Source organism: Kogia breviceps, chromosome 19 (genome assembly GCF_026419965.1).
Source record: "Kogia breviceps isolate mKogBre1 chromosome 19, mKogBre1 haplotype 1, whole genome shotgun sequence".
Lineage (NCBI taxonomy): Eukaryota > Metazoa > Chordata > Mammalia > Artiodactyla > Physeteridae > Kogia > Kogia breviceps.
In genome coordinates, this window is record NC_081328.1 from 43,498,649 (window position 1) to 43,522,223 (window position 23,575).

Sequence of the window (23,575 nt, forward strand, 5' to 3'; positions counted from 1 at the left end):
TAAAATCAACTATAGTTCAATAAAATAAAATTTTTAAAAAATGGCTTAGATCCCTCTTTCCTGTGACTTATTGCTTCTTTCTCTGGTTATACCACTTCCCACTCTGGGGGAGCAGGGAGTATATGAAAGAACCACACACTTCTTCCTGTCAGTATGGAGGAGGGCAAGAACTATAGAGGCGGGCTTCCCTGGTGGCACAGTGGTTGGGAGTCCGCCTGCCGATGCAGGGGACACGGGTTCGTGCCCCGGTCCGGGAGGATCCCACATGCCACGGAGTGGCTGGGCCCATGAGCCATGGCCGCTGAGCCTGCGCGTCCGGAACCTGTGCTCTGCAACGGGAGAGGCCACAACAGTGAAAGGCCTGCGTACCGCAAAAAATAAATAAATAAATAAATAATAAAGAACTATAGAGGCTGATGGCTGAGTGCTGCTAGTCTGCCACACACTAGTCAGATTTCATCTAAGTCTAGACATGCTAACAGATTAAGGTGGTTTTAATATACATTTTCCCCTATCACATTAAGCATCTTTTCGTGTGTTTATTAGCCATTCATCATATCCTTTGCTTGTGTTTCTGTTGGATTATCTTTTTCTTACTTATTTTTACAAGTATTTTCTCCAAGTTTGGTATTTCTTTTTAACTTTGTTGATGGTTTATTTTCCCATCAAATGTTTAAATTTTTGTTGTCAAACTTGTCTTCTTCCTTTTTGTCTTCTCTATTTTATGTAATGCTTAGGAAGACCTTCCCTACTCTAATATTTTTTTTAATCCTGTATTTTCTTAATATTTGTATATATATATATATAATATATATGGGTTTCTGATATTCTTTTCTGTTTATCTCTTTGCTTTTTTAAAAAAATTTATTGGTTGTGTGGGGTCTTAGTTGTGGCAGGCGGGCTCCTTAGTTGTGGCTCATGGGCTCCTTAGTTGCAGCACATGGACTCCTTAGTTGTGGCATGCGAACTCTTAGTTGCGAAAGGCGTGTGATGAGATCTAGTTCCCTGACCAGGGATCGAACCCGGGCCCCCTGCATTGGGAGTGTGGAATCTTATCCACTGCGCCACCAGGAAAGTCCCTCTTTGCTTATTTTTGTTTTAATTATTTAAGTTTTAGGCTGTTGGATTGGTCCTATATAAAATTGCCACTTTTATATGCAAAAATTGTTGACTACCTCCAGTATCATTTAGTTAAACCTAATGCATTAATTAAAGCTTGTTATTAAAAAAATTTCAAGCACACACAAAAATAGAATGATACTCAACCCCCAAGGACCTGTCACCCAGCTTCAACATTATCAACATTTTGCCAAACTTGTTTCATCTATCCCCACTTGTAAATTTTGCTGTGACATTTAGTGACAAATCATTTGAAGACCTCTTTGAACATGTTCTTACTCTACCATATATTTATAGAAATTGTTCTTTGAACTGACCTAGAGAGTCTCTCTAGAAAAGCATCAATATCAACACTACTTACATGCACACATGTGTCACTGGTTAAGAAAACTGATCAGGCATATAACCAACTCAGGGGAATTCCTGTGACTATGGAAGGAAATGTCATTTCTGAGGATAATCAGCATTGAGATTACTGTGGCATCACAAAAATGAACAATGGAAGAGACCTTTCAAGTCCTGGAGTTGAGTCATTTAGGAGTTAAGACCATGTTTTCAGGACTGCTGCTCCAATCCCCAGGTTTTCTTCCTAACAGGAATATTTGAAGCATAGCTTTTAAATCCAGGTATCCTCCTATGATACTGCACTGTCATTGACCGAAAGAGCTGAGCTGAAGTGGAAGAACAATGGTTGAGATTGAGTACTGCTCATAGGTACTATTGACAAACCTGAGAGATGCTCAGAAGAAGGGTGAAAAGATAAAGGTAGATGTAAGAGAAGAAAAAAAATACAGAAAAAGATTAGCTGCATGAAAAAAAGAATTCTGTGTTGAAAAGAAAAGGAAAATAACACTCAGGAGCCGTAGCTTCTAAACCCTGCATTTAAAATACACAGTTAGGGGCTTCCCTGGTGGCGCAGTGGTTGAGAGTCCACCTGCCAATTCAGGGGACACGGGTTCGTGCCCCGGTCTGGAAGATCCCACAGGCCGCGGAGCGGCTGGGCCCATGAGCCATGGCCGCTGAGCCTGTGCGTCTGGCGCCTGTGCTCCGCAAAGGGAGCACAACAGTGAGAGGCCCGCGTACCACAAAAAAATAAATTAATTAATTAAATAAAATACACAGTTAACCATGATTTCTGTTCCTTTTCAGAATTATAGCATTCAGCCGGCCTGTAAGATATGAAGATGTGGAGCACAAGGTGACGACAGTGTTTGGGCAGCCTCTTGATCTACATTACATGAACAATGAGGTACGAAAGATGGATGGTGTGCGGGCAAGGGAGGCACAGCTGCCTACCTTTTTTCTCTCTGTTTAACTGAGGATTTCCTAGTTTGTTCCTTTAATGTCATCTTCAGGTTTTCATTTTCTGGAGCCTCTTTTCTTAATTCCAGTAATTCTGCGATTTCTCTTTTTTGTTACATGGGAGGTTACATAGCTATGTCCATTCCCTGTGCTCATTCAGTGCTGGTAGCTCTAATACTTCATGGTGGAATCAGGTATGGGATTAGGGTCAGGGCTTATATTGTCTCCTTTACATTTTGTAGGTTATCTTTTTCCTTCCAGCACAGCCTTAGTAGCATAGGGTTCAGTAGGGCTGGGGAGGTGTGGAAAACTGGTGGGTAGATCCACTGTTGACAGGCATAAATGCTGGATTCTTCTCTCAGAGTTTAACTTCTGATTGTAGCTGGTTCCAAACGTTAGCACCTACTCTAATGATTTCTTTAACTCTTAGTCCTCCTAACCCCGCCCAGCAGCCATTTTATTTATTCATACTTTGAACATCACCCAGGAAGGAATTCTTTTGAATGTCAGTTACTTGGCTGCTTTCCCAGCTCCAAGGAACGTACTAGAGGCTGCAGTCTGCTTAGGCTGGTGCTTTGCATTAGTCTGAAAGGCACTGTGTTTGTGCCCAGTAAGGAGCCTGCATCTTGAGGGAACTGAGTTGGGGGGCAAAACAAGAAAGCTGGGCAACCTCATGGCTCTTTGAGAGTCAGGTCCTTACTTTGTAGTTTTTCTTTTTTAAAATTTATTTATTTTTATTTATTTATTTTTGGCTGCGCTGGGTCTTAGTAGCTGCGTGGTCTTTCTCTAATTTCGGTGAGCAGGGACTACTCTTCGTTGCGGTGCGCGGTCTTCTCATTGCAGTGGCTTCTCTTGTTGCAGAGCATGTGCTCTAGGCACGTGGGCTTCAGTAGTTGTGGCACATGGGCTCAATAGTTGTGGCTTGTGGGCTCCAGAGCACAGGCTCAGTAGTTGTGGCGCATGGGCTTAGTTGCTCCGTGGCATGTGGGATCTTCCTGGACCAGGGGTTGGACCAACCATGTCCTCTGCATTGGCAGGCAGATGCTTAACCACTGCTCCACCAGGGAAGCCCCCTTACTTTGTAGTTTTATTTTTTTATTGGTTGGAAAGTTAAGAATTTCCTATACTTTGGGGCTTAAATCTGTAGGAGATGAGATTTGTTGGCAGAAACTCTGTGGTCCTCTTCATATAAAATGTACAACCACAACTGGATATGTGCACTGCCAAATAGCTAACAAAAATAACACCATCTGATTTTTGCTTTTTGGATAAATTTTAGAAATACAGCAAATTTGAAAAATAAACCACTGACTCTATAGTTAATAGATAACACAGATGTAAGTATTTTAAAGTATGTAAAGTAACACATTTTAAATACAGGATATGAGAACCCCCCCAAATACAAATGTCAAATCCATAGAAGTTCAAAAAATTGCAGCTCGGGGCTTCCCTGGTGGCGCAGTGGTTGAGAATCTGCCTGCTAATGCAGGGTACACGGGTTTGAGCCCTGATCTGGGAAGATCCCACATGCCGTGGAGCAACTGGGCCCGTGAGCCACAACTACTGAGCCTGAGTGTCTGGAGCCTGTGCTCCGCAACAGGAGAGGCCGCGATAGTGAGAGGCCCACGCATCGCGATGAGTGGCCCCCACTTGCCACAACTGGAGAAAGCCCTTGCACAGAAACGAAGACCCAACACAGCAAAAATTAATTAATTAAAAAAAAAAATTTGCAGCTCAAGCATCAGTGACTATATAAGAAAGTGAGGCTAAAGTCAGCCAGCCGATCAGCATTAAAGAAGGTGTTCTTTAGTTAGTAAAGACTTTTCTGGATGATTTAGTACTACTTGTTCTCTTTCCATTAAGAATTTCAGATGTCGGGCTTCCCTGGTGGCGCAGTGGTTGAGAATCCGCCTGCCGATGCAGGAGACATGGGTTCGTGCCCTGGTCCGGGAAGATCCCACATGCCGCGGAGCAACTAAGCCCGTGAGCCATGGCCGCTAGGCCTGCGCGTCCGGAGCCTGTGCTCCGCAACGGGAGAGGCCACACCATTTTCAAACTCTTTTGCCAAGGGAATGACTGCCCAGAATGTTGGGCATTCCTGTATTCAAATGTTTATACAGATATTGATTTTAAAGCCAAATATAAGTAATTGTCATTATTTTTTGAGTCAGTGAAGACTAATTTATTTGAGCATTTATTTTTCATCACTTTGTTTTTTGTTGTTTTTTGGCCATGCTGCACGGCTTTCAGGATCTCAGTTCCCCGACCAAGGATTGAACCTGGGCCATGGCAGTGAAGGCCTGGAATCCGAACCACTGGGCCACCAGGGAACTCCCATAATTGTTACTATTTTAAATCATTCATGTCTGTCCGTAGTCTGCTAATGTCAGTGACCAAGAATTGACTAATCTACATCTTATTAATTTCAAATGTCTCAACTATTTTTCTTTGCCCTCTAAACCCTGCCTTGTCAGGATTTGTGAACCACAAATGAAAAAATCTGTTGAGATTTTATTTTATTTATGTTTATATTTTTGAAATAATAGCTTTATTGAGATATAATTCACCTACCATAGAATTTACCCTTTTATTTTTTAATTTACATTTTAAACTGTGTAATTCAGTTGTTTTAGTATATTCACAGAGTTGTGTAACTAACATCACTGCCTGATTTCAGAACTTTTTCATCACCCCAAAGAGAAATCCTGTACTTCTTAGGAGTCACTTCCCATTCTCCCCACTCCCCAGTCCCTGGCAACCACTTATTTACTTTCTGTCTCTCTGGATTTGCCTATTATGAACATTTCATATATATGGAATCACACAGTATGTGGCCTTTTGTGTTTGGCTTCTTTCACTAAGCATGTTTTCAGGGCTCATCTATGTTGTAGCATGTCTCATACTTCATTCCTTTTTATGGCTGAATAATATTCTATTATATGAATGTACCACATTTTGTGTGTCCACTCATCTGTTGATGGACACTTGAGTTGTTTTCACTTTTGGCTATTATAAATAATGCTGCTATGAACATTTGTGTACAAATTTTTATATGAACAAAAGTTTTCAGTTCTCTAAAATATACCTAAGAGTGGAATGGTGGTTCTTGTAGAAACTCTGTATTTAACTTTTGGAGAAACTGCCCAACTTTCACATATCAACTGGTACCACTTTACATTCCTGCCAGCAATGTATAAGGGTTGTAATTTCTCTACATCCTCACCAATACTTGTGATTCTCTCTTTTTTTAAAAAAATTATAGCCATCGTAGTAGGCGTGAAGTGGTATCTTACTGTGGTTTTTAATTTTCATTTCCTTAATGACTAATGATGTTGAGTATCTTTTCATGTGCTTATATTACTTTGGACAAATATCTATTCAAATCTTTTGCCCTTTTAAAAAATTGGATTGTTTGTCCTTTTATTGTTGAATTGTAAGAGTTCTTTATATATTCTGGATACTAGACCCTTATCATACATTTGCAAAATTGTAGTTGTTTTTTTTTTTTTTTTTTTTTTTGCGGTATGCGGGCCTCTCACCGCTGTAGCCTCTTCCGTTGCGGAGCACAGGCTCCATACGCGCAGGCCCAGCGGCCATGGCTCACGGGACCAGCCGCTCCACAGCATGTGGGATCTTCCCGGACCGGGGCACGAACCCTCGTCCCCTGCATCGGCAGGCGGACTCTCAACCACTGCGCCACCAGAGAAGCCCTGTAGTTTTTTTTTTTAAGTTAAAACCTACTCCAGTAATTTCTTTATCTTCCCCTATCTCCACCCACCCCTTCCCCGCCTCCCCCAACACCAGTTCTTATTTATCCCTACTTTGAATGTTACCCAGGAAGGAATTCTTTTACAATATGATAAGATTTGTAAAATTTTCTCCCATTCCATGGGTTGTCTTGAGGTTTTATTTTAGTTTAGTTTTGTTTTGTTTTTTGGTTTTTTTTTGCGGTATGTGGGCCTCTCACTGTTGTGGCCTCTCCCATTGCGGAGCACAGGCTCCAGACGCACAGGCTCAGCGGCCATGGCTCATGGGCCCAGCCGCTGCGCGGCATGTGGGATCTTCCCAGACCGGGGCACAAACCTGTATCCCCTGCATCTGCAGGCAGACTCTCAACCACTGCACCACCAGGGAAGCCCAAGGTTTTATTTTAAATACTGTTTTTACTATTTGTTTTTTCCTGGCCTGGAGTTTAGAGTTCTCATTTCCTTGTATTCTGAATCAGGAACTGAAGAAATTAATAGGATTTTTGCTTTATGTTTGCCACAAATACATAAGATCTGACATTTTTTAGGTCTTAGGGAAAGCATACTTTTGCATCTTTTAATACTAAGTACTCATAATACCTTCTGCTTTTAACAGTGAGTGAGGCTTATCTGTACCCTCAAGAACCATCTCTTTAATACTTCAGTGGAATGAAAACAGAGGAAGTAGTTTTTGGTTCTAGTCACTGATTTTTTTTAACCTTTATACATTGAGATACTAAACCCTTCTGTATGGTCTAAGTTTGTGTACTTACTTGAGTAACATTTTCATCCTCTGCCTGCCCCCTCCTCCTCCTGTGCCTTTTCTGCTTATTCTGTTAATGTCAGCACAGGGTAGAATGGGACATGATTCTACTGCTTAATTTGGGAAGAAATATGGGGCCTATAACCATTTCGGATTTGATGCTTTGGAGTAAAGGGTTATTTTTAGAGATGAAACTTTTCTTAGAAAATATCTTGGTGGGGGGTGGGATGAATTGGGAGATTGGGATTGACATATATACACTATTGATACTATGTATAAAATAGATAACTAATGAGAAACTACTGTATAGCTCAGGGAACTCTACTCAGTGCTCTGTGGTGACCTAAATAGGAAGGAAATCCAAAAAAGAGGGGATATATGTATACGTATAGCTGTTTCACTTTGCTGTACAGTAGAAACTAACACAATATTGTAAAGCCACTATACTCCAATAAAAATTTTTTTAAAAACTGAAAAAATTTTTAAAAATATTTTTATACCATCAAAGAAAAAATAACTTGAAATAAAGTACTGATACGTGCTATACAGCATGGATGAACTCAAAAACGTTAAGCAAAGTGAAGGAAGTAGATGCAAAAGACTATGAATTGAATTGAATTGGATATGAATTGTGTGATTTCATTTATATGAAATGTCCAGAAAATGCAAATCTCTAGAGGCAAAGTAGATTAGTGGTGGCCTGGGGTAAGAGGTAGAAAAGGGGAGTGACTATGAATGGGCACAGGAGATCTTTTTGGAGCAATGGAAATGTTTTGAAATTGAATTGTGGTGATGGTTGCACAACTCTGTAAATTTACCAAAAATTATTCAATTGTAAACTTAATAAAAAGGAAAAGAAAATATCTCTGTGGTTTCAATTAGATTTCTTGAGACCCCATAGTATCCACTGAGATTGTTTTCCTCCAAATTTATATTTTTGTGTTTATTTTGCTTATTTTTGCAAACTAAAGACTTATGTTTTATGAGATTTCCTTTTTCTGTGTCCTGTGTCACAGCTCTCCATCCTGCTGAAGAACCAAGATGATCTTGATAAAGCAATTGATATTTTGGATAGAAGCTCAAGCATGAAAAGCCTTAGGATATTGCTGCTGTCCCAGGACAGAAACCATGTAAGTAGCCCCTGTCATGACCTGACAGCTGAAGATAAAGCTTGCTGTCCTTCAGGAGTCCACCTTGCTTCCTTGACAGAATTTTGTGTTCCTTAGTCACTGCTAAAGCGAGAATGTAGGTGTGGCCCAGCCCACTGGATCAGTAACCATTTAGCCTTCTGCATTTGATTTTACTGCGAAGCCAGATCATTGGTGTTAAAATTGCAACTGAAGGTGACTTGGCTTGTGGTGTGGGAGGAAGGGAAATATTTTATGATAAAGGAGGAAATTCTTTTTCTCTGTATTTATGTTCTTTCGACTAGATTTGGACCCCAGCAAGAGAGATTTGCTCAGCATGGGGGAGCTGATTAGCAGAGGCTGTCAAGGATTTGAGACTATCATGCTTTGGAAACCCAACTCCCACAACTCCTTGGCAACCATGACTTTCCCTTGGGACACATGTAGGAAACAAACTTTCCCTTTTGTTCAGTGGAAAAAAGGCCATGGGCTAAAGGGCCTCTTGTAATTTACCAGCTGCTACCTTACCAAATGGCAGCAATCTATGGGGGCCTTCAGAAGTGAGGGATCATCCCTTATGTAGTTTCCTCTCCTAACGGGTCCCTGGGGGCCTACATTTCACAAGAATGCTTGTAATCTGGGTCTGTCTTCTAATCACTGATGGCTCTACCAGGTTTCTTCAGATGCATGTTCCTGAAGATTTCTTGGCACTCTTTCCTTTCCTTATGCTTGAAGACAGCCAACTGTGGACAGCTGACATTACTGCCTGAGAACTATGGACGCCCCATACCAGGACAGAGTTTAGATGGAATGGTGCTTTATGCTGACCATTTATTTTTAAAGAGACCTTGGACTGTCTATTGATTAGCGAAAGACACAAGAGAATGCGGGTTAGGAAGGCTTAGAATGAAGAAGACATTTTCTTTTTTCTTTTTTTTTTTTTTTTTTTTTTTTGCGGTACGCGGGCCTCTCACTGTTGTGGCCTCTCCCTTTGTGGAGCGCAGGCTCAGCGTCCATGGCTCACGGGCCCAGCCGCTCCGCGGCCTGTGGGATCTTCCCAGACCGGGGCACGAACCTGTGTCCTCTGCATCGGCAGGTGGATTCTCAACCACTGCGCCACCAGGGAAGCTCAGACATTTTCTAATATAGAAGTTTCCTTGAGCATGAGGACTGGTCTCTCTCACAATGTCTTTTTTTCTGGATATGTTTTGGGAAGTATTCTGAAGAAAATATGTACTTTATTATTTCATTTCTCTGTTCAAGTTACTCACCTGCTCCTTGTAGTCCCTCCTCATTGCCTATCATGCAAGATCTAAATTTAGCCTAGCATCCAAGGTTTATCACTAACTACCCTTCCTTTCAACTCCCCAGTCTCATCTGTCCAAGTTCTTCAGCATAGTTCCACTATTCTGCAGTTCTTCCTTCTTCCTCTTTGCCAGACCATGGTTGTCAACCTTTTTTAAGGCTCTAGCTTGAGGGCTTCTCACTGCTGTGGCCTCTCCCGTTGTGGAGCACAGGCTCCGAACGCTCAGGCTCAGCGGCCATGGCTCATGGGCCTAGCTCTCTGCGGCATGTGGGATCCTCCCGGACCGGGGCACGAACCCGCGTCCCCTGCATCGGCAGGCAGACTCTCAACCACTGTGCCACCAGGGAAGCCCTGGTCAGTATTTTTGACTGAGACCATTTTTATTATTCCCTGTTCCTTTAGTCATTGGATATAATTTGCACACTAGTTTATAGGTTCCTGAGTAATTGCCCTCTAGTTGTTGCATATTTGTAAGTTTTACCCCAAAAGATTATAAGCTCCTTGAGAACAGGAGCTGTGTCTTGTTTTGGAACCCATCCTTTTAAGAGAACACAGTGAGTACTTCTTGAATTGTTAATAGGAGTCAAGCAAAAATCATACTCTGCAAACCCCTTCTTTACAGAAGAAGCTGGAATTGGGGTTTAGTTTAATGATGTGATTGTTTAACTGGGAGCTAGCATCCCTGATTGTGATCCCTCTACTCCCCTGATGAGAAGCTGTAGGCAACTGGTTCTTTGCGTTCGCTTTCCCATCCATTAAGGGGTGCACTCAGCTGCAGATACTGCTGCAACACCAGAGCTGTTTGAAAGATGACCATCTGAGCTCTGACACTGATGGCGTGGCATTAGATATCGCATGAAATAAGTGCCACATTGATGCCTCTCTTTCTAAGGATGTGTATTTTTTAAAATTATTATAAAGTCAGTATAACTTATTGTAAACTTAAAAAAGGGGGACCATCTTACATAATCCTAGCACCATAACACATTGATTTTTGCATATGCCCCTCTTTGGCCATATGTATACACACTATAAGTGTTGTCATGGTATTTATACAATTTTCTACTTTAATTTTTCATTTAACATTGTCATGTACATTTTTATGTTAATATACAGTCCTCATGATTATAATTTAAAAGGATGCATAAGTCCGTTGAGTGGATATACCATAATTTAATTAAATAACCATTTTTGCTACTGTTGGAACACTTAAGCTACTCCTATTTTTTGCATTTATAAAGATTACATTTAAGACTAATAGTGGCATTGGTGGTGATGAAATCTTTCCTTGGGGACCTCCTCAGCTAGACCTCAGGCTTCTCAATAAACAGAGGTATCATGATCCAAAATTGCTACGTGCTTAGGAGTCCTACTTCTAGAAGTGCTTCTGTTTGTGATGAAATATCAGCTTTATTCTTGTAGTTTCTAATCTGTTATGGACCAATTCTTTTTTTAAAACATGAAAAGTGAAATGGAAAAATTAACTAGAGATGTATAAAATAAAAGCCCACAACTTTTATTGTTAAGTTCAATAGACATGAGTCACTGCCAAATTGTTGTAAAAGCGCTTAAAGAGTTACTCTTCCATTTTGGTATTTACTTTGTTGAGGACTGGTATACACCACAGGTTGTACCCTGGCACCAGTCCACAGATCACACTTTACATACACTTCTTCAGGATACCATATCAACCTGGTCTTCATCTCCTCTTGATGGTAACTGTCAGCCACTTTGTTCTCTACTTAGTTTCCTCCATTTTTAGCAATCTATCAACTCATCCACCTTTTGTTACCACCTATACCTTTACTTCCCTTCTTATTCCTGTTTTTAAATGTACTATCTCTTTCTACTCTCCGGATTCCTTTTTTATTGATCCTTCTATGACAGCTTCTGATCTTTCCTCTGTCTTCATCCCTCACCAAGGTGGAAAGTCATACTCCTCCCATCTCACCTGGCCAAGGCCAGATCTTAGGCTTCAATATTGTTTTTACCTGAGAACTCCTGGATTTGGGCAATCACAGAACCTCCTCTTAGTCTGAAGGGTCTTTCTCTAGCCTTGGTTTTACTGCCATTTTAAGATACTTCACCGTCTCCTTCAGTAGTTCTTGCTGCCCTAGCCCTCTGCCTTGGGCCATCAACTCTTAGCTATTTTCCTATTACAGACTTCTTTTCTAAACATGTGTGCATCTAACTCTTAATTTATCTTTCTGCTCTTGACTTTCTTATAACTTTCTCGACCTTTCCACTGTCATAACATAGTCTCAAGCTTAACATTCTGTTGTCACTTGTTTCTGCATATGATAAAAACTAAATACCCAACCACCATAAACTGAATGGCATTTTGTTTTGTTACCTCAGATTCTCTCTGACAAAAGTAAACTTATAATCTTCTCATCTAAATGTTGCCCACTTCCCAAATTTCCCATCAATGAATTTGACACTATTTAAGTTCAAAATATCAAGGATAATCTAAATGGTAATTATTTGCAGTTTTCCAAGAAACTAATGGGGCAAGTGCAGGAAGTTAGAACGAAACTTGTTGGGCAGAATAGCTTCAGTCTGGCCCCTGTTTAAAAATCATTACACTTTACATGTATAAGGTACTTTCATCTCTCATTTGGTTTTTGCAACTTTGAGTGGTCAGTTAGGCATCTGTTATCGTCAGTCTACCCCTAGGGGAACTGAGGCTTAGAGTGATTTGCCCTAGGTGAAACAGTAAATAGTGACAGAGCTGGTCTTGAACCCAGATATTCTGACTGTAGTCCAGTATGTATTAGATAGCATCCAGGAAAGGGATCTTAGAATTATTGTAGTCCTTGGAAAACCTCACCCAGGTTCTTTCACAGTTCATTAGAAACAGAACAGAAAGTGTAAAGTTGCCCGTGAGGAAAACTTGTGAGATGTGTCATTCTCTTCCCCACAGCTCAGAAGGTTAACTGAGCTAGGAAAGGTCCAAGAGAAGACAGACTTTTTAAGGGGTTGGGGTCAGTTTTATATGTGTATGTCCTAAAAAGCCTGGAACTCTTTAGCCGGGAAGGGAAGCCGAAGCATACATATGTATGAACAAAGTCTGTGATGCATTGAAGAGTAGGGATAATAAAAACATAGATTTATTCACCTAATCTCAATTTGAATGAACCCCTTGAATATTGAGGATTATCATAGAACAAAATGGAAATAAGAATTTGTATAAGGGGTATAAACATGGCATCCTTTATTCAAGTTGTATAGCTTCAAAGCAGTTTCTTTTTAAGGCTTTTAATAAATTCATGGATGTTAAAGCTGTAAATCTATTAAATAACCTGGATACTTCCACAGCTGTCATAACTGTCATGGTCTACCATGCAAATGTCTCTTGTTGCCACCATTGAAGCAGAGGACTAGTGACATCCAAAGTGCCATTTCTCAGCTCATGTTTCCGTGAACCAAACTAAAGCAAACACACACACACCTCTTCTTTTCCCCCTGCATCGTTGAATCCACCTGTTCCCTTTGTCTGATACCACCAAATCTTTTATCGAGATGATTTGTGGGTCAACTTTTATAATCTCTTTTTCTACTAATCTCCTAGCTTCCAGTGACTTCAGTCTTTGTGCATGTGGTTCCCTGGTAATTTTTCATGTTGTTTGTGTTGGCCACAGCACACTGCTACCCCCAGAGCCTTTCAGTGAGGTTTTCATTGAATAGTCAAATGAAATGACCATTCTATTTTCTGTCTTTAGAATGTTCTGCCAGCTACACACTTTATACCTGTTGACTCTCCTTTCACTGTCTTACAGGTCCCTTTTATTTTTCCTAGTCCCACCTTCCTCCTTCCTCTTTTTCCCACTTCTAGGTCTTGTTCAAGTTTCCCTGAATCCTTGCATCAACCTCATTTTTGTTTACCATGCCATTCTCTTTTATCTCCTTAAATCAGGGTTTTCTGAACTTGACTGTTACAAACACTTGGGGGAGATTTAAAAAACACCAATCCTTCGGCCTTACCCCCAGAGATTCTGTTGTAGTTGGCCTGAGGTGTTAAAAACCCCACAGGCAGTTCTGCTGGTTGGCTAGGGCTGAGAACCATTGCCTTAAACCCAAGTGTGACTCACCTCCTAAGACCTTGCTGCCGCCCTGCGCCAGCATCACCTGAAAGCTTGTTAGAAACGCAGATTCTCAGCCCCAGCCCAGAACTACTGAATCAGAATCTTCACTTCTTCAAGGTCCCAGGTGATTTGTGTGCACACGAAAATGTGAGAAGCCCTGCTTTGAAACCTTCCCTGATTCCCTTCATCTGTTTTCCAACTGTTGCCACAGTCAGCCTTTCCTTTTAGAAACCTATGCTCGTGCTAGCTGTTGAACCTCCTCTCCTGGCTCAGCTTTTAGATTTAAAATTGAGAGTTTAGAATGTATGTTCTTTGGTACGTTTCAGATTCGTGTTGCCAAGATGTATTGAATTCCCACCCTGTGTAAGGCCCTGTGTCTAACTAAGCAGGTGTCCTTGGGGTGCTCAGCGTGCAGCTCTTCTCTTTCTGACTGTAAGGCTGTGGCCTTTTCCTTGCCCTTCACTGGCCTGCTTCCCCAGCGTGTGGCTTTGATTGTTTTTTCCTTTCTGACCCTCGGCAGAGAGCTATTGCACATTGGAGGCTTTAGCAAGAACACTCACTTCCCCTTGGTCTAACTTCCCGTTAGAGCAAGACAGTTTGTCAAGACAGCCCTACATGTGATAAAGTCTGGTGTGGGGGGACTAGAGGAGGCTGCTTGGCAGCTGAACTTAGCCCTGAGAGCGGGAAGCCTTTTTCCTGGAGGACAGGATATAGTTTGTTTAGGTTGGACCTTTTTTTTTTTTTCTTACAGGAGGTAAGAGAGAGAGAGAAACAAGTAGAAACTTTGACCCAAATTATTTATAAATTCTGAGCTCCCACTCTCCATAGTGCTCTGCTTATTTATGAGCACATCCTGACATCACCTGCTCACCTCCAAGCTTCAGTTTTAAGCTTTCTCAGTGCAAGGGCCCCTTTCTGTTGCTTTGTTTTCTCTCAAGGGCTCACCTTGAGGCCCAGCTGGGTCAGTGCAAAGTGGGGTAGATGTGGCAAGGCTGCTGACCCTGTTCTGAAGTCCTTGACCTCTGGCAGAATGGTACCTTGATAGCGTTTCTGAGATGAACACAGTCCTGAGATGGTTCACATGTAAACCCCAGTAATATGAAGCAGCTGAGACCTTCTTACCTTAATTTTCCAGGAGTGATTATGGTTGGGGAAGAAGCAGCATATCAAGCTATTTTTTAAAAGTTTATCAACCACAATTTTTGGTGCAGAAGTTGCCACCATTCTCCATTCTGACCCCCACGTGGCAGGTGATCTTGCCACTGAAATAATTTCCTGCTTTTCCTGCTATTCTTCCCAAGCTCTCTGGAGAGTTTTATGAGAGGGTATTTACAACGCTTTTCTGTTTGGCACATTATTACAGGAATGCCTGTTATTCTTCTGTGTCTGGGTCATCACCTAATAAATTGGAGCACTGAGTCTCAGTGCTCTGTATCAGTGAAGCTGGATAACTACATTGAGCAAACAGTGATTTGCCAAGATGAGTTGAGGAGTGAGATTTGAGGGAAAGCTGGGTAGCTCATGTATTGAAAGTATGATGGCGGCTGAGAGCATGGGGAGGCCCAGGGAGGGGCTGGGGGCCTTTCTAAGCCTGCCTGCTTAGCGAGCTCAGCCTTTTTCCTCTTATCTTGCAGACCAGTTCCCCTCCCCACTCCGGGGTGTCCAGGCAGGTGCGGATCAAAGCTTCCCAGTCTGCGGGAGATATAAATACCATCTACCAGCCCCCTGAGCCCAGGAGCAGGCACCTCTCTGTCAGTGAGTATCTCACCCCTTTTTTCCTCTCATCTAATTTATCTGCCCATGTATTTTTAAAAATATTCCTTTAAAAAATTATTAAAAAACAGTCATCAAACGTTATTGACTGCTACGCTGTTCGGAATAATCTTCCATGCTTTTCTTTGGGGAGAAGAAATAGACAAGTGACTGGAATGGAGTCCTGACCCTCCAGGAGCTTACACTCTCATGATGTGGTGGCGAAATCAAATTCCTTTTCAACAGCCCTGAAAAAGTGATCTCCTCAGACGTCTGCTTGAAGACTTCCAGCAGCAGTATATAGCCTCATTTTTGACCATTCTTTCCCCAAAGGACTGGGGACTTATGAAGTTATGAATCAGGTCCAAGATTGAGGTTTTTAAAAATTTATTTATTTATTTTATATTTATTTTTGGCTGTGTTGGGTCTTCGTTTCTGTGCGAGGGCTTTCTCCAGTTGCGGCGAGCGGGGGCCACTCTTCATATCAGTGCGCGGGCCTCTCACTGTCGCGGCCTCTCCCGTTGCGGAGCACAGCCTCCAGACATGCAGACTCGGTGGCCATGGCTCACGGGCCCAGCTGCTCCGCGGCATGTGGGAATCTTCCCGGACCGGGGCACGAACCCATGTCCCCTGCATAGGCAGGCGGACTCAACCACTGCGCCACCAGGGAAGCCCTGCAGGCAGATTCTTAACCACTGCGCCATCAGGGAAGCCCCCAAGATTGAGTTTTGACATCAAACCTCTTGCTTGTGATTCCTGAGGAGTCCTAATGCTTCAAGGAAGGTGGAACGAAGTTTCTCCAACGAAACTCCTGGAGATTCAAACTAAGTTTTCTGGGAAGGACAGGAGACTGTTGACGTAGTAAATACAATTGGCTCATTAGGAAGAAAGCTATGTAGCTGCTGCCAGGCCTCCCCAGGAAAGGAATCTAAATCAGGTCTGTGCATTACACCAGGCAATCCAGTTTTGCTCTGGATCCCATTTCCCACAGTCTGAGGAGAAAGCTCATTTCTTGAATTGTGCAGTTTGTTTCAAGGGGGAAGTCTGGCCTTAACAATACTTCTGTTGAGGTTGCTGCCCTAACGTTGCTGAGACCCCTGCTGCTGTCCATACAGGTTCTATCCATACAGGTAGAATTGCATCAAACTGAACTGCTCTCTGGAGATCTTGAGCTGAGCTTGGGGAGGTCTGAGCATCAGTCCTGTCACTGAGCTTGTCTGGGAGTGATAAGCCTCCTCAGGGGCAGCCAGAAGAACGTGTTGCTGAGGCGCTGACTTTGCCTCACTGAGTAATTTCTGGAACCCTAGCAAGCACTGGTCGTAAGTGTTGCCAACCTGAAAGCCTGTATATGTGTTTCATATTTCCCTAACATTGTGGATAATTGGTGGCTGCATTTTCAATAAGCTGGTTGAGGAGAGAGCCAGCACCCCAACAAGGAAACCTTATCCAGAGTATCTCTGGCCCTAGAATCCAGGTGCCCTGGAACCTGGGAATCTCTGCTAGTTTGGCCTCTGTTCTAGAGCCCTTGTAGAGAGCAAGGGGCTGGAGGAGGGCAGCATTGCTCCTTTGCAGAGTAAGCCGTGAGGATGGACATAGGGCAGTGATTGGGCCTCCGGCTCCTAAGCAAGTTCCTGTGACTTGTGTGTGGAGGCTACATGCTGGGCCCTCACTGTAGGGGCCGTATATGGAATTTCCTTGTCTGAGAGTGCTGAGATCTTACTGGGAGTAAGATTTCTATGAACGAGTTCCTATCTATCTAGAGAATGGGCAACACAGCCTCCCAGCACAAACAGATCCTGGGTTCCCTCAGTCAGCAAGCATTAGGTACCAGCCTTTGGGCTGGCATGAGTGCCACGGTGAAGGCACCTGGGAGCCTGAGGGTGGTGCTGGAGCACAGAGCAGGCAGTAACCAACAGCGTCCAGGACTTTGGGGAAGGGTTTCACTAAAGAGAGGGAACGTCAGAGCTGACAAACGAAGGAAGATGTACTGAGCGTAGGGACAGATACTCCGGGCACGATCACAGAAGAAGGTGGTGGCTTCTGAGAACCCCAGGTGGTTTGGAGTGGTGGGTTTGACGAGAGAAGCGGGCAGAGCCTGCCAGCCTTTCTAAAAACTGGAAAATGGCAGAGATTATTTCTAACTGGAATGACCTGGGAAATGCATTCTGGGATTTTTAGAGATTATGGAGGATTTCCATAAGCAAGGATGAGGGGAGAGGGCATTTCAGTGTTTTGCTGGTGGAGAGCCCACTTATCCTTCAGACTGGCCCGTGTATTGATATTTGGAGAAGTAGAGAAGGCTGAGAAAGAATGCCTGCCTTGGCTGGGGACCCTTGACTGCACGTGGGCTCGCTCAGTGGGTGGTGGGAAGCCACTGGGAACGGTGACCCCTTGTACCCACCTCTGACCTAATGCTTATCACACTGTCTTGTTATCGTATCCCTCTTCCTGTCAAACTGCATTTTTACTCATTTGTTCATTTATTCATTCAAGAAATAATTGCCAGGGGCTTCCCTGGTGGCGCAGTGGTTGAGAGTCCGCCTGCCGATACAGGGGACACGGGTTTGTGCCCCGGTCCGGGAAGATCCCACATGCCGCGGAGCGGCTGGGCCCGTGAGCCATGGCCGCTGAGCCTGCGCGTCCGGAGCCTGTGCTCCTCGACGGGAGAGGCCACAACAGTGAGAGGCCAGCATACAGCCAAAAAAAAAAAAACAGAGAGAGAAATAATTGCCAGAGTATCTGCTGTGTGCCAGAATCATGGGAAGCAAAAACACACAGTTCCTGTCCCTGTGGCCCTCATACACCTGTGGGAGGTCAGACCTTAACATGTCATGATGTGATTCATCTATAATTACAGGTTGTGACCAGAAGGTGTGTGGTGCTCAGCACGTATAGCAGAAGGATGTGACCTGATTTCGGGGCCAGAGAAGCCTTAGGCTGTGACCCAGAGCATGAAGGGGAGCTACTCAAAGGGGATATAGGAAGGAGAGCTACCCGTGCAGAGGCCTCCTGGTAGAGGGAGTGTGGTGTGTTTGAGAAACAGAAGGAAGCCCTGAGGGCTGGAGAGCTGAGAACAAGGGAAAGGAGGATGGGCTGAGGCTGGGGAGGGAGGCCGAGCCTTGGGGACCATGATGAAGGTTTTGATCCTTACGTTGAAAGCAGTGAAAATCCACCTTAGGATTTTTAAGTGAAGAGGAATGGGTGGCATATTCGGATTTGTATTTTGTAAAGATTGCTCCAGCTGCATACAGTGTGGAGAGCCGATCAAAGGGGGGCAAGCATGGATCCAAGGGAGAACCGTATTAGCAAATGCAGTGGTCCAGGTGAAAGAAGACAGAAGCGTGGATTAGGCTAGTGAGGGTAGTGGAGAGAGGACGGAACAGGTGGATTTGAGGCATTTAGAAGGTAAAGCCAACAGAACATGGCATCGTGGTCTGGGGACGTGTGGGGGGGCGGTCCCTGAGATCCTTTTAGGATCTGGAAGGTCAAAGCTATTTTCATAATAATACTAAGGCATGATTTGGCTCTCACATATATATAGTGGAATTTTCCAGAGATTACCTGCCTTAGGTAATGTCATTGCTCTATGGTTAATGGGATGTGTACCTTGTGTATTGTGTTTTAAAATTTTTTGACCCTTATTTCTAATACAGTAAATATCAGTTGATATAACGCCTATAAATAAAAGCCCTTTGGTGTTCCAAATTTTAGAAGTGGAAAAGTGTTCTAAGTTCAAATGGTTTACGAACCACTGTGGTATTGGATTGGATTTTCAGGTGTTGAGAGAGCAGGACATAAGTTACTGGTTTGTGGATTTGGATAATTGGCAGTGCCTTTCACCAAGACAGAGACTAGAAGAGAGCCTGGTTTCAGGCACTGTGAAGGGCAGACCTAAAGTATTAGACAGGTTGAATTGGTATAATTATGGATATTTTGGTATGTTATTGATTCACCAATAAACATATTTGTGTTTTTTTTTTTTAAAAAAAAGAGAGACAGGCAAGAGGTGATAGCAGATGGACAGCTAACTATACAGATTTCTAGCTCAGAGGGGAGAAAACCAGAGGTAGAAGAAACAATTGGAAATTGTCAAGTCGAAGCCATGGGCCCAGATGAGAGTTTCTAGACAGACTACAAGATGAGAAGAGAAGAGGGCCTAGGACTGAGCCTTAGAAACCCAGACAGTGGCCAGTTAGAAGAGGATGAGCCTGCAAAGGACGCAGGAAAGGAGTGACCAGAGAAGTAGGAGGGAAAGTAAGAGAAGGTGGGAAGAAGACGTTACATGGTACCAGCCAGGTTGGAAAGGACAGACCAAGAGTAAGACACAAACTTGTCATTTTCATCCACAAATGTCTGAGTGCTTGCTGTGCTGGTACAGGGTAAGGCCTTCTGGAATATAAGGAAACAGAAAGAGAGAAGTCAAGGTTTAAGCATGAGGGACTAGGAGAAGTCCTAGCTATACAAATGGGGTTAAACGAGAAGCCTTAGTGATTTAACCCCCCACCAACAGGAGGGGGTTCTCTGCCCTCCTCCTCCACCAGCATTAATGTACCTGTGCTACCAGTGCATATGAGTGAAAGACTAAACATGCAGGTCGTTCAGCTCCCACTGCAACATTTTCAGTAATGAGGAAGTGCAACGAAGCCCAACCCAGTTTTAGACAGCTCTCTTTATTCGAGGTTCATCCTTATTTTGAATTGAAATTCTGCCTTCTCTCACTTTACGCATTGACTCTAGTACTGCTCTCTTGAGCAACACAGATAACATCTTTCATATGACAGTTTTTCAGATATTTGAAACCAGCTATCCTGTTCACCTTTTGTTTTTTTCATCATAATATACATACCTTGAGTTCCAGGGTTTTTTCAAGCCAGTTAGTCTGCTAAAAATAAAATAAAAATATAAATAAATAAAACCTACCAGGGAATGTGTTAACCCAAAAGAGAGACCCCTGTGGAAAAATCTCCAGACAAGGCAAATGGAATTTCCCTATGCAAATTTACCCTTCCTTGTGTCTTTGCCTGTAGAAATTCTATCACCTTTGAAGCTGAGCTCAAGCACTATTTCTTCCATAATGCAGTGGGTGGTGCCCTTAAGCCATCAACTAAAGGACTTGTCCCTGCCACATCTGACTCCCATTTGGTCTAGTGCATCTTAAGTCCTTCGCCTCTGTTCTTATTCCATCTTGCTCCTCGTCCTGCCACTGCGTCCCACAGTGGGGCAAGCCAGATTGCCCCACTAAGGAATGGGTAGCTGATGAATAGAGGCAATCAGTTCTTTCAAGGGGTTTGGCAATAAAAGAAAAAAGAGGTGGGCTAGTGGCTTAAGGGGGTGGCAGAAATAAGGTCAGGATACTTTTTAGGTAGAGGTCTGGTCATGTGTATGGAGGGAGAGGCACAGAGACAGCTGAGGGGAGATTGAAGGTGGGGAAGAGGGGCCACAGGGGAGCTGACTCCTGCTGCAGGTGAGCTGGTGAGTCCAGGCAGAGGGCTTACGGTTCCTTGGTAAGGAGGAGGGCAGCCCTCTTCCTCTGAGAGCAGAGGAGGATAAAAAGGCAGAGGAAAAAGGAATGTTGAAAGGATGAGATGACTTACAGTGACACCCGGGCAGTAACAAGTCAGAGAGCTATACACAGTGCAAACCTCCGGTCCTGGTAAGATATGCAGGAGTGGAAACCAGGACTGCAGAGGTAGTGACCACATACATGGAAACAAAAAGGTCAGCTTCCTTCACTGCACAGGTTTTTTTCTCCTTCTTGCTAAAAATTCTTCTGTGATACTAGATGAGACCAGAAACTGTTTAGTGGTTGGTGGTCACAACTTCAAAATAAAATGGGAGTTTTGAAAGTTGAAACACAGGATGTTCTCAAGGTCTTACGAGATGAAAATATTGAGAAGCTCTGCTCTGCACAGCCTGGTCCAGTGCGAGGATATTGAAGAAGAAAAAAAGATTTGATTCTTCCCCTCATCAGCTCCCTAAGAGAGAACAAGATTTAGAGAAAATAGTCGATGGCCAAAAAAAGCTCTCTCTTTGTACTTGCAATGACCTGCACATTAACACTGACCCAAAGCCCTAGAACTAACTCCCTGTGGAGGCAACTTCCTGACTGCATCAGCTTCCTGACAGGAGTCTCCTATGAGAAGGGCTAGAGTCTGAGAACCTAGCTTTCAGCTTTGAGTCCGAAGACAGAGCAAAAGAATCAGCCGTATCCTAGGGTAAAGGTTTTGCTGCCCCAGATCAAGGAGGTAAGCAAGAGAGCCAGCAAGCCCTAGAGGAATGCAGACAGCTGGCAGCTGAAATCCTTGTTCAGAAGAGAGCCTTCTGATCACAGGATTACTACTCTGTTCTTTTACTTCAGCTGGTGCTGAGAGGGGGCCCCTTGGTATAAGTGGCCTGATGAGACTAGAGCAAGATCAGGCTGGAATGCCAGGGAAGGGTGGCCCAGAGAAGCTGCCTGCCTTCTGAGACCTAGGATGAGCTGTGTCTTGCATAGCACTGTGTTTGTGCTGTCTGGCTCACTGTTGTCCCTGCTGGTAAATATGTGAGGATCAGTGAGTCTTACAGTTCAGTATCCTGTCCTATTCAGGTCCCTGTCTCTCTCGTTCTCAGATGCTGTTGTGTGTCTCATTAGCCCCTAATTTCTGAAATGAAGATAAAAACAAAACTGAAAATGCTCTGGAGCAGTTCTGCCAACTCCTGGTTTTTCCATTCGCTTCCTCTGATAGCCATTGGTTTGGGGAGACTTCCCTTTCCTGCCCCAAGCTGTGGGCCTGTGCACAATAGCCCCTGGCCCATTGCCCATCAGATAACTAGGCTGGCTCTCGGCAGGCAGCAATGTGTATTGGAAAAAGTGAAAGTCTCTGGCTGGAAATAAAAGCTCAGAAAACCTTTGCTGTTTTCCCCCAGCCCCTCCTGGGTCTGTAGTGCTGGCCTCACGTGAGCTGGTCCCATCCCACCTGCAAAACCAGGGGAGAGTTCAGTGGCAGCCGGTGAAGGAGAGAATGGGTGTTGAGTGGCCAGGGATCTTTTATGCGGTGGAGGTCTCAACCCTAGATGCTCTGTGTAACAGATCAAGGGTAGTTCAGCCTACCTGGGGGTAGTTTGGACCAGTGTGTGGGATTTCATCAATACGTAAGAGTTTTTCTTTCTCTCTCATCAGTTCCTCACAAGAGACATTTTTTGTTTGTTGTAGGTCAGATATGTAATACCTTTTCGCTCCAGAATGTATTGGTCAGGGTTCAGTTGCACAGAACAGAATGCACTCTGACTAGTTTCAGGAAGAAGGCATTTGGTGCACATTCTGGCTTGTAAAATCATGAAGAGTGAGAAACAGACTCTAAGTCTAAAGACACACCACAGAGTTCCTCTTCCCTCTGTAATGAGGAAGCCACCGGATCCAGAAGCACAGGGCCCCTGTGCTCTGTCCACACATCACTTACACAGGGATACCTACACCTGTGTCTTGATATCAGGAAAACTAGAGATCAGGTGTGGGGCCTCTCCTAGTGCTGCAGCAGAAAAACCAAGGCTTCCAGGACTATGCCTAGGAACAGCAGAAAGCCACCCAGATCTCACACAAGTGCATCTGACTGGCTGAACCTAAAGGAGGTTTTAGAATAGCTTTTAGCTGATGAACTTCTGAAGTGCTGGAAGGCATACTAGAAGGGTAGAATGGCTCTTGAGTCTATCTAACCCATTATATCTGCCACACAGAGTGAAGGGAACGAATGGAATTCTACTGAGTTCCTACCTGTGCTACCACATTTCATTTATGATTTCCAAAAACTGTTACGAAGTAGATATTTGTTCCCATTTTTGAAATGAGGAAATTTAGGTGAGAGTTTAAATCATTCAGCTAATAAGTGACAAAGCCTGATTTGAACTTCTGTTTATCTAATTTTCAAGCCTAGGCTTTTCTCACTACCGTGCTCACATTTTTAGGTCACTGCTGCTGCTGACAAATGTTGCCAACAGAGGGATTGGATTTCCATAGAACCTGTGGGCTACTAGAATGTTTTCCAAAGCCGGAAGTGGGAAGTAGGCACTGGGCTAATGTTTGTAAGCCATGTGTTTAAAAAGTGCTCTGTGCTTTGGGGCATGCTAGGGCTTAAGAAAACTATCTTTTTTTTCATGGTTACACTGGCATTTTGTGCTACAGTGGCAAGGGAAATGGCCAGCTGCATGGATCTTTGACATCTGGCCCTCTGAAAAATGGAGTAGCTTTCTTGTTCGATTTCCCTTTACCTCCATCTTGTCATTGCCTTCGAGCCCTCTGTTGGCCAGATGGCATCTTGCATCCAACTCACAAGTGATCACTGACAGAACAACTCTGAATTTGAGCTGCATGAGACATGGCACTGTGTTTCCCTTGTGCT

The 23,575-nt window shown here is 43.6% G+C and overlaps 1 protein-coding gene across 3 annotated transcripts in view; it reads left to right on the plus strand.

The window, feature by feature from the left end:
• The window catches only part of MAP3K3 (mitogen-activated protein kinase kinase kinase 3), a 74,132-nt gene that overhangs the window by 35,673 nt on the left and 14,884 nt on the right, over positions 1 to 23,575 (plus strand). For all 3 annotated transcript variants that reach the window (XM_067022042.1, XM_059046919.2, XM_059046920.2), the window contains 3 exons: positions 2,269 to 2,368; positions 7,947 to 8,060; positions 15,083 to 15,203. In XM_067022042.1, coding sequence (XP_066878143.1) covers positions 2,269 to 2,368; positions 7,947 to 8,060; positions 15,083 to 15,203 — 335 coding nt within the window. The remainder of the gene's footprint in view (positions 1 to 2,268; positions 2,369 to 7,946; positions 8,061 to 15,082; positions 15,204 to 23,575) is intronic.